This window comes from Merops nubicus, unplaced genomic scaffold (assembly GCF_000691845.1).
Source record: "Merops nubicus isolate BGI_N331 unplaced genomic scaffold, ASM69184v1 scaffold15159, whole genome shotgun sequence".
Lineage (NCBI taxonomy): Eukaryota > Metazoa > Chordata > Aves > Coraciiformes > Meropidae > Merops > Merops nubicus.
In genome coordinates, this window is record NW_008633157.1 from 1 (window position 1) to 11,977 (window position 11,977).

The 11,977-nt window shown below is 38.1% G+C and overlaps 1 protein-coding gene across 1 annotated transcript; it reads right to left on the reverse strand.

The window, feature by feature from the left end:
• Window positions 1–5,016: 5,016 nt before the first annotated feature.
• On the reverse strand, window positions 5,017–11,725 carry LOC103780481 (parafibromin-like; the record flags this gene model as incomplete). Its single annotated transcript, XM_008948168.1, has 6 exons — window positions 5,017–5,233; window positions 7,483–7,571; window positions 8,836–8,888; window positions 8,978–9,040; window positions 9,999–10,068; window positions 11,620–11,725. Coding segments are annotated over 6 exons (598 nt in total), but the record flags the coding sequence as incomplete, so codon positions are not given.
• Window positions 11,726–11,977: the final 252 nt, after the last annotated feature.

The following is an 11,977-nucleotide window of genomic DNA, read 5'->3' on the forward strand; positions in this document are numbered from 1 at the left end:
GATATGGGATGGAATACCCCATTGGGGTCAACTTAGAATCACTTGTCCTGTCTGCTCCTCCCTGCAGATGCTGCTTTTATTTTCTGCCCCCCTCCATGTAGGACACAAGCTCTAGCAGTGGCCTTGGTCTGCACACCAACCCCTGGCAGCAACTCTAAACATGGAGTGTTATCACTGCTAGAAGAATACACTGCAAAAATACGCTGTTAACTTCAGACAGTGCAGTTAGAGTTTTAGCTGAAAACCAAAATCACTGAACAGAATTAGTTCTGTTCTGCCCCAAACCAGGACCATACACAAGGTCAGATTAGCGCATTTCCAAAATTCCAGTTTTAAGATTTCTCTACACGCAAGTACAACATGTTGAACCCAGCCCACCCAGTTACTGTGCTGCTTATCTAAAAAATATTTCTGAACAACCTGGGAGATAAATAAAGTACAACAGCAGTCACTGACAAAAACATGCCCTCCTGTGAACACTGAAAAATCCTGGTTAGGGTACTTGAGTTTGTTCCTGCAGAAAGAATTCAAGAGCCACAAACACACAGTAGAGATGGAATGAGGATGCTTTTCCTTCAGAAAAGATTGCTAAAGCCTTCTAGGGAGGTTATAAAAATTGAAGGATTATTCAGGAAGGAAAAAGAGGTAGGACACAAAAGGAAAGAATCAATTTCAGTTTAAACAGTTTTCTCTAGGTGTACAATGGTTTGTTTTGCAACACATCCACACATCTAAAAACATGTACACAACAGAACTGAAGACTCTGCAAAGCGGTAATTCAAAACTTAACACTCCAAACATTTATGATGGTAAACAGTCGATGTATGGGTTTAAAACTTCAGCTAATGGAGAAGATACTCTGTTCTATATACAAAGGTTCTTTCAAAGAAGTTAGAAAAGAAATGTTTTGTTAGTATTTTCCGCCGAGATTTGCAGTTTCAAAACTATCAATGTTAATTCTGACATATCTTCACCAGACGATATTTCAGTCCAAGGTGATTTCACATATATAAAAAGCTGACAAACTTAATCTGTTCTCCAGGAAAATGTTCCATAGTGTTCTTGATAATGTGAGTCCACATAATATGTGACTCACATTATCAAGAACTCACTCATACTATGAATGGACGAGAGGAAATGGGCTCAAGTTGTGCCAGGAGAGGTTTCAGTTGGATATTAGGAAGAACTTCTTTACTGAAAGAGTAGCAAGGCCTTGGCCCAGGCTGCCCAAGGAGGTGATGGAGACACCATCCCTGGAGGGGTTCAAGTCACATGTAGACATGGCACCTCGGGGACATGGTTTAATGGTCATGGTAGTGTTGGGTGATGGTTGGACTTGATAGCCTTAGAGGTCTTTTCCAACCTTAATGATTCTATACCCTTCTAATATGACATAAGTAAGCATCTGAAATTATGTCCAGTTTACACAAAAATACACCACCAAAAAAACCCCAAACAGTAAGACATTACAGCAGTAAGACAACTTGTCAAAATGTCAATTGACAGATTAAGTATTCTTCACTTTTTCTGCTTTAAATTTCTCTTCCACAGCATATCTAGCTGTACCTGGTGAAGATCACAATTACCTTACTCTAATATTTGTGTGTGATAGTGAAGATTAAGGAATGAAAATTAGACTGCACAAAGAGTGAGGAAAAACCACCGAGATTAATTTCTTAAAATGCCCAACAACTGGGGCTATTAAAAGAATGGTGAATGAATTCAGAAGCAGCTTTACCATCCAATATTTTCATTACTTTTAAAATCTAACTTCTCAGTTGCTTAGATTGTCAGTTGACTCACCAAAACAGCAATGTTATGTTGCATGCTTTTAGCAAATGTGAAATTAAATCACTTTAAACAATATATCCTCACAAATAGTTCTAAAATTAAGCTTCTGTAAGAGGGGAAAAAAACCCACCACCCTTAGACTAAACAGATGCAATTTGTCTCTGAAAAGTGATTACATAAAAATGTCGCATTATTCATACAATCCAGAAAACTTCAAGACAGACTTGAGGAAGGCTGACAGATGTTTAAAACAGACAGTGTGGGATGACTCATCCACTAGAGATTAAATCAAATGCTGTGTTTCCAAAAGAAAGCAGAACTGCATAATAATCAGGCAGAAAACTAGAGAAAAGCACCTCAACAAAAAGTTGTAAGCAAAACAAAACTAAGCAAGAAGACAAATGCAAATTCTAGAAATCTTAAAAAGAAAAGAGGACAGGTGAACTGAAATGTCTAATTTTGCAAATAGAAACTTCACAAAAAAGTCAATAAAAAGACAGATGGGGATCAATGTGAATTCTGATCAAAAGAGGGTGACAGAGGGGGTCATACAGATAAAGAACCTGTGTGATGTACTATAGAAAGCTTACACTCAAACTACGACAACCAATGAGGAATAGTGAATGAAAGATGGCCTGTCCCAAACCAGAGCATTGGGGCTACACTGCCAATACAATTGGAACAGTACAGAGACTTCCAGACCTGAAAACGGTTATCATGAGAGACTGCACTTTCTGCTTTGTAGGTTGGTCAAGTGTCAAGAAGTGAAATGATGCAGCAATTAGTTCATTAGCTACCAAAAGTAATTGCTTCATGGAGCAACCGGCCAAAGTAGTCACAAAAGGAAAAGCAGCACGTGATTTAGTCCATAGTACCTACTTTAGAGAGCCAGAATATTCTTTAGCAGCTACAAGAGGAGGATCGGTGCACTTAAATTCAACATGCTTGTAAACATAAAAACCCTACAGCCAGGAAAAAAAAAATCCACCATTGTAGTTTCAGCAAGAGGAGCTGTGTAACTATGAAGATGCTATCAAAATACAATAAAGCACCTAAAAGGGCAGAATGCAAGTAACATGAAAACTTATACAGATGTTAATAAAGAACATTACATCATTGGAGACTTAAAAAAAAAATATCCTGGAACAGTTCTATAAAGTAAAAAAGGCTATTTGAAGTAAAAAGCCAACTTCAGAATCAGAAAATGTGCCCCAAAGGAGAAACAGTAAATATTCCATAAACAGAGTTAAGGTAATTGCCATCTACATAGAATTTTGAGGAGCATCATGCTGGAAGAATCAGTACTTTTTTCAAACACATCAAAGCCAGAGGAAACCTGCCAGAAAGCTGGTAAGGACAATCAATTATTTTCTTGTTGCTGTGGCCTGATCTTCCCAGTGTTTTGTTTTTGCATGTTAAGCTATCTCTGCATCTTCATTTACAACAGAGAACACTGGGAGAGTTCTCACACAGGAGGTTCGCTCTCTGGAGGAGAGAGCTTGAGAAGCTGCCTAAGACTGAAGTAATTCTTTGAAAGAAATAAAAATGACACCTTGGGGTGCTCACTCTTTTACCATTCACCCAGGTGTTCTAAATTAATACAGATATTAACAAGTCAGACACTACATGGTATGTAAAGTACTGATGAAGTCAATTTTGGTTTTAAATATAGGAGGATTCAGGAGACTGAAGTAAATCTCTACCGAGACAACAGTGAAAAGTTACAATAAAAAGAATTATCAGGCATATTAGTAATTCAAATATCATGCAGAAAACTCAAAAGAGCATTTGCAGAGGGGTATCATGCTTCCCTGATCAAAAATCTTTAAATAAAGTAGATAAGGAATCATTTGCCTGACAGAACAGATCTGAGTTTCCTAATAACTTTTAAAAAAGTCACAAAGGCTCTCAGAAAACAAACAAACAAACAACTGAAAAAGTGCCTTCCAACCAATATACAAACAAACAAAAAGCCCTCAGCTCTTCTGGGATACACCACAACCCTGGGTAAAAAAGAGATGTTTCCCCATCTACTTACTCTCACTGTTACTTGTACAAAAATAGAAACATTAACATTCGATGATTTCTGTCCATCCTATCAAGAAAGCTCCTGCAATCCTGCACAAACAGAAATAAAGATTTGCTATTATGCCTACCATATTCATCAGGCCAGTTAAAGCAACTGCATGCTGGAGTCCAAGAGCCAATCTGAACTCTTGTTCTGTGTCTTTCTGCCCATGTTAGGTTTTGCTTAAAATCACTAGCTCATCTCACTGTTATTACAATGATACTACAATAAAACATTCAATTCTCTCCTCAGTATCGTTGCAAGTTTCCCTCTGAAGACATGTAAAGGTCCGAATGCTATGAATGATCCACTAAGGGAAGAAAAGCTACTCTGATTTTCTGTACAAACATTTCTGACGATAAATTGGTTAAAGCCTTTAAAGTTTTCAATCAACTCTTCAGCAGTGAATTGCTACACATCTCAGAGACTCAAAGAAGCAAACTTCACTCTGCATGCAGCACACAGGTACGTGCCAAATACCTGGCAATTACTCCGTAATTCATGAAGGAAATAATTCTACTACTACCGTCATGTGAGCAGGCTACGGAAATGAGAGCTACGTAAAATCCTGTTAGAACTAAGACACGTGAAAACTGTTTACTTCTGGAAATTATTTTACTGCCACAGTACTGGAATACACAAACCTCAGGAAAACAAGACATTTGCAACCTTTTAGAAACTGACTTACTGCTTCCTTGAGAAATTTATTGCTAATTATGACTGCAATAAAGAAAGACTAACTGTCCAAGAAAACAAGCTGTCAGCTGTGCTGCCATGTTCTGGATGGCACATAATCAAGTGCAGCTAAAGACAACTCTGAAGGGACAAAAACATACAGAATAGTCTCCTCACTTTCTGGATTTTTACATTTTTACAGCTTAGCAGGCTTTGGACTTCCAGTGTAGGCATGTTGTTACTTCTAAGCCTTTGGACTTCCAGTGTCAACATGTTGTTACCTCTAAGCCAGATTTGTTTAAGAGGAATTAACACTTTTTATCTTTTTCATGGATGAAGCAAGCGTTTTGAGATACATTTTAGATTTACTGTAACAAGGTAAGAACAAATTCTGTCACTGTGCCAACTTAACAAGATACAGAAAACAGAAATTGCAGTTTGTCATTTGGATCACAAAAATAGCTTGGTATCTAGAGCATTACCTTGCCTGTGCTTTGTAAGATTGTAGTTCTTGTCCTCCATACTCTCTCCCTGCTGACAATATCTCTGGTTACATCCACTTCAGCATCAACAAAACTCCTCTGTTTAAGAGCAGTTATGTCATCATCCAGATCAGTTTTGATAGTGGATCTTTTCTTTGCCATGATTTTTGCTTTGATAGCAGCAATTTTTTCCACTGACATGGCTTCAGACAAGGACCTAAATGAGTAAAAATAACAGAAGAGGCTGAATAATTGCACAAAGAATTCTTCTGACAGAATCTGTGAATTAGTAACTTCATCCTGCTTAAAGTTTATGGCCATGGTATAGATCATAAAATAGTCACCTTGCATATACTTGAGCATTACATGAGTTTTGCACTGCTGTTTTGGGCATGAGTATCAAACTTCTGACAAAAGTTTTACCACAGAAACCATTTAAAAATTCCTAACTGTAACACGGAGAAGCAAAAATTGCAAATGTAAAGCATCAGGACTTGCATTTAACACTTCCATTTACAACGTCATCTGGATTTCAGCTCCCTATTATTTTTTAGTGGATTACAGTTTTGTGTCCAGTCAATCAATCCCTGGCTGCTTTGAGGCTTTCAAAGTATTAATCTAAATTCTGGCTGAGGTGCTCTTATGTGGACTTGGCCACCTGGAAGTTGTGTTACCTTTCCAGAGCATGTAGGCCAAACAAACAACAGATGGTAGTAACTTTGTCCACATTAGTCTGTGTTTGAGGTGGCTCAGTTCAGTCCCAGACCTCATCTGTTTGCTCTTATTAGTAAACACAGAATTTGGTTGCCAAACAGGAAGCCCTATTGTTTTGCAGGTGAGCCGAAGAAGAAAAAAATATTAAAAGACTGAATTGCATAATCCTAATTGCACATACCAAATTCAATTTTATCTGATTTTTTTTGGAAATTATATTGGAAAATTAATACAAGCCTTGGTTGTGAAGTATTCTCCTGTTACAATTAAGCTACTGAAAGGCAGCTTTTTTGTGTTGCTGTTAAACATGGAAATAACAGTGACAAGCATGGAGTTCAAACTCAGTGCCTGCAAATGTTACTTGCACTTTTTTTTTTTTTAAAAAAGGCCATCTTTGTTCCATCAAGAATTAAAAAAAAAAATCTGTAAATACAGAATACTAAGTAATTATGAATAATTCTCAGTAATCCTCACTGCAGCATTGTCTCACAACTCCAAAATAAAGTTGTGATGCACTCAAGGAAGTATCTAAATTATTAGTTTAGACAAAACAATGTGTGCATTTTTTGATTTTAGATCCTTAGATTTTCTGGTTTCAAGTCAGATATGGCAAACAGGTTTTCTTTTCTATAGTTTAAGTACAACTACACAAGAAACAGACAAAGAAGGCAATCAAAATAGGTATTTTTCATGTCCTAAGGTATACATTTGGATTCTATAAATGTCTTAACACTGCTATATTAATTGTTCAAAGGCTGTTAAATTTAACCCTAGTAAAGGACAGACAAGCATTGACAGTATTGTTGACGCTCAAGAGATAAACTTCTCAAGAATGCAGTTAGTCTATCAAGTGACACCACTTATCCACAAAATCTCCTGCAGATAAAGCAATGTATTAATTCATACTCACACACCTTAACTGTAGGACGCATGACAGTCATTTTACATAATGGGAGCTGACACAGAAGAAATTAAACAGCTACTTTTACATTAAGACTACTGAACTCAGGCATCTGAAAGTTAACTACTGGAATCTGGTATCCTGTTAAACCCAAAATCCTCAACATCAACAAGATCTTGGAAGGATTTAATTTCCTCCCTGCTTGGCTTTGGGAAGATACAGTGCAAGACTAAAAACCAGCTGTCATTCTTTGCCAAATTCTGTATGGATACAATGGAAGAGGAAAGGTGATGGGCAATTTTTTAAGCACATGAAAGATGATTACTACTTATGGCAATGACAATGCATTATCTTCTGGTAGTCTGCTGCCCCCTCAGAGTCAAGCAGCTCACCTCCACAGGGAGTCAAACAGAGGTTCTGTTACCCTGTGGTCTGTTCTCACATCGTTTTCCTTCTTTTGCATGCAATACACTCCTCAACACAGGATGTTTTTTTCTTTGAAATAGAGAGAATCAGCTTTCCCTTGAAGTTCATTATATTTGACTGTTCAGATAAACACCATGGTAGAATAAAGCAGAAATGGCAGACGTGGCAGGAGGAAGAGACAACGGTCTGCTCACTTCTGAAGACAAACAAAATCTTATGACATGACATCTGAACTTCTACTCAAGAAGAAGAGTCTGACCAGGCATGAAGTTCTGCCCCCTCAGACATTACCAATGATAGCACCTAAGGGAGGGAGACTTCCACTGAGAACTGTTGGAAAGAAATAAAACTGGCTGCCTTGAATAAAACCAGAATTGTTATCAGTCCTTTAATTAAGCATTACCCATAAGAAAAATCATTCCTACCTGATCTGTTCCGTTTGCACGATACCTTCTTTATGTCCTTCCAATCGAGCTGCCAACCGCTCCTTGTCAAGGCGCACACACTCCTCATCCTAGCAGTAACAGTAATGTTTATTTTTTGTGCATTTTCTTTTAAAAAATGCAATTTTTTTTAAAAAATGCATAAAATGCAATTTTATGCTATCTTTTCAGCTTCTTAATGCTGGTACCACTTGTGTTCAATCTGTCTTATTATGTCAGAAAACTTAAGCCAGCATCACTCCTGTCCTGTCGCTAAAAGGATGTTTGGAAATGCTGAAGCACAGAAAACCAGTCAGGACCACATATCAGGACAAATCTGGAATCTTTACAGTGATATGACCTCCAAATAACTGAAGACTTTACAGACTGAGCTGCCAGAGCAGCAAGAAAACAAGGAAAAGATGGCCATAAGCTCATTATGCTCATACTCAAAATTCTTGATTCTCCAAATTATTATGGTGAAAAATCTACAGTTTCAAAACATCCTGGCATCACAACTACACAGGGTCATGTAGAACAGAAATCTACAGATCACCAGTAGATCATCTCACACCCATCATCTGCTCGTAGGCCATTAAGAACGTATAAAATTTTCATTATTCTTATGCAGTTATAGCTAGGCACCAACAATGACTATATCCAGTTCTTGATTAAGGAAATATATATAGATAATAGTTCTTTTAAGAAGAAATTTAGAGCCTTGGTACTTGGAGAATGTATTCAGCCAGATTTATAACTCACAGAGGAGACAAGTGAATTAACATACTTTAAAAAAAAAAAAACCAAGAAACAGTTCTTCTCCAGGTGGAGTTAAATAATACAACATGCATAGTAACTAGACATGCTGCTTCTATTCAAGAGGCACTTGTAAAAATACACACTTAAATTAATCACCTAAGACAGCTTCAGAAAATAGTCATCACAGGGACAGCTTCAAAAACTGCTATAAAGGGACTAAAATAGCAGCTAAAATGATTAAATATCCGCTGATAGAAAACTGGCATTTAAGTTATAATGCCAAATCATGGATAGCAAGTAGCCACAGTCAGTCATCAAACAGCATTTCTATTCCAATCCCCTAGTTCTTAGCAGATATCTTATATTGCAACAGGTACTTTCAGATACATGATCAAACTTTCCCCTTTCATACTACAACATACATCTGGCAACTAAAATTCCTAAGTTAAACCAAAGGCTTAAATTCCACCTCCTTCCAGTCCATGTTCACACTGACAGAAGTACTGCGTGCCCAACCAAACCGCTACAAAACCAGATGGACACTGTTTACAGTTAACACCACTCCCAGTTTGTAGAGATGACAGTTACTGTGTTTACCTCTATTCTTGGTTTCTTTGCTTCTGCTAATATTTCATCCGCTGCTCTTTTAACTACAAGGAAAAAGATCACATTAAAAATGCAAGACGGTAGCAGACTTCCATAAAATAAACCTAAAAGTTATTTTTTGAATAAACTGTACCTTGAGTGGATCGCTGAAGACCAATTTCAAGTGGAGCACTTCTGTCTATGCTTGATGAAGTTGCTGTAACCAAATACGACATTTAAGTACAAAAGATTTGCAAAAGGGTTTAAGTATAAAAGGAAGAAGTACAACAGATAAATTGCAACAATGGAAATTTTAACTGGGTATTACGTAGCAAAGATGGTCAAACACCGGAACTGGAGATACTCAGAACCTGACTATGAAGTCAGATAAGGTTACTCAGGGTCATTTGGTCCTTTGAAAAGGGGGCAGAACCAGATATTCTCCTGTAGTCCCTTCCAACGTAAGTTAGTCAGCGATTCCATGAGTTGTGTATACCACATAAAAGAACACAGTCACAATGAGAATTACTTTATAAGCTGGAATAAGATCTAATAATTTGTCTAGTTTTTTGGAATAAAACTAACCTGCTAATCCCTTTTAAAAACATATGAATAAGGGTGTACTGCTAATTATTATAGAAGTCACCTCATACTCCAGTGCAGTTAAAATTATAAAATCACCTACAAAACAGAGCAACTTACGAAAGTAAGCCATATTTATCTTTCTCTCAGAGAAAACTCTTTCCTCTATTGTTAACAAAGTTTTTAAAATAATGGAACATGAGGCCAGACTGACAAAGCAGTGACTTAGTATACTGAAGATTTTATCTCACACACTTATTGCATCAAGATGAGTGCAATACCAAGTTTTCCAGACTATAGAAGGAAAAATATCAACGCTAACCATTCAGACACTATTAACCAAAGGACACTAATAACAAAATAGCTCATTTGTAAGCGTGCATGTAGGAACACAGCTCCTAAGTGCAACAAAAATAGGTAAGTTAAGAACAAAATTAAAAAAGAAACCCTAACTTTGAGAAGTTTGAACATACTCGGATAAGCCGCAAACGGATAATCATTAACCATCCTTCCCCTCCTACCCCTCACTTGTGCCACAAATAAGAAGCAGTAAAGTGCATTATGAGTCTAAGTTAAAAGAAAGAATCACTCACATGTTTCCCCATTTAGGTATGCAAGTAAGTCTTTCCTATCAGGTCGTCTCACCACAGGAATGTTTTCAGTCTGAAAAAGATAGCAGACTTGACATTAAACTGTTATTCTCTCAGAAAGTCTCTTCCTGAAGATTTTTTTCCACTGTTACTGAAAACTACTAATTCACACAAAAGACATTTAACATGTGTCCTGCTGCAGTGCTGGGATTGAAACCCCCAGCCCTGAATGAGAGTTGGCATAGGGATGATGCCCCCACACCGGCCAGAAAGACCCTCCTGATTGGTTTTCATTCAGGGTCTCACCAGTCTTGGGTGGGAACTGATTAGGAGATCACCACCAGGTGCCCCTGCCTTCCACATTAACTTGGAGGTGGGGCAAGAAGCCACCTCTATAGGAACCGACTCTGTTTGCATTGGAGCTGGGAGGCCTACCTACACAGTGCATGCGCTGTGTGGGGGTTCTAGCTATCAGAAGGGCTCCCTGACTCTTCATGGCACATGGAGTTCCCAGGATGGCAGGACCAGAACATGAAGCTGTCTCTGAGTCCCGACTCTATAACTGGGCCCATGTCCTGGCTGCTACCATCTCCCCCAGCTCGGCTTCTTGGCCAGCTCACTCCCTTCTTCACATCCACGTGTTCCTCCCTCTGGCTGTCTGGCACTTTGGATCTCTGGTATGTGAGGTGGTAGCAGAGGGAGGAGTTTGGTTGCTGGTCTGCCTGTTAATATCATTCTATATCCAGCACATGGTCAGCAGAAGACCTGCCTCCTAAGAAAGCAGAACTACCAGGCTTAAAAATACACTTACTTACTAGAGGATGTTCAACTACACAAAATGAAACACACTGCCTGCTATAAAACCAAAAGAGATGATTTTTTTTTTTTTTTTTTTTCCCTCTTTCACATCAAACTTGCTAATAAGATTAAGAACTGGCTCCCCTACCAGGAGTCCATGTTGGTACACAGAAATGAAGTAACTCAATTTTGTTGTTCCAAGTGTGGACAACATCCAATGCTGCTGAATCAGGTAACCACATGGCACAGGGGAAGATGAAGCATGGGCCCACAGAAAGCAAGTAAATGGAAATCTAAAGGACTTCCTCTTCCAGATTTCCCTTATCTTTACTCAAATATTAACCAATAATTTCTTTTAATTAGATTGCACACTTAGGAGTCCACTCCAAAGCTATCTTGCCATACTTTTCCCTTGTTTGTAGATCCTTGCATTCTCAGGTGTTAAAGGATCATCTAGATTGGGACTGCACAACAGATGGACAAAAGCACTTCTGAAATTCTTAGTGCTGGAGACAACTGTGACCATAGAATATCTAGAGAAACGCTGCCATGAGTGTTAATATTTGTGTAATGGACTGTTGTTGTAAATGCTGGTGGTTAGAGGAGATCATCTGTTCGGAAGCGAGTTGTCAAGAAAAACATTCTACCTCCATCAGGACCCTAGAGGTGTCCTTTTTTTAAACACACACACGCTTTCTTGCATATCTTTTCCCCTTTCCTCAGCCAAACTCATATAATTAGGTGCTACTATCATTCCCTGGAAATAACCATGCACATATTACCTATCACTAACAAGGCAAAATAAAGTTGTGTGAAGTATACTTACTGCAGCACGGCGGACATAAACAGGATGTGAAAGGTGCACGTTATTGAGCAGGAACAAGATAGAATCCAAAGTGTAGTATTCCCTGGGCTGGCCCTCTTTCCATGTCCTGTAAAGCCAAACAGATTTTAATATTTAACCTCTCCATCTCTGTCTCACGCACACACATTTTTAGCCAAGTTCTCATCTCTTTCTAGACGACAGTTCAAAAAGCAAGCAGTATCATCATCAGGACGTTGCCAAATTAGGGAGCTATCAGTCGTGTTAATACGTGTAAGGGATACATATTCTTGCAGCCTTTTTACTGAACAAATTATAAAAACTGTCCAAAATAATTTAAAAAGAGCTGAATGGGTTGCAG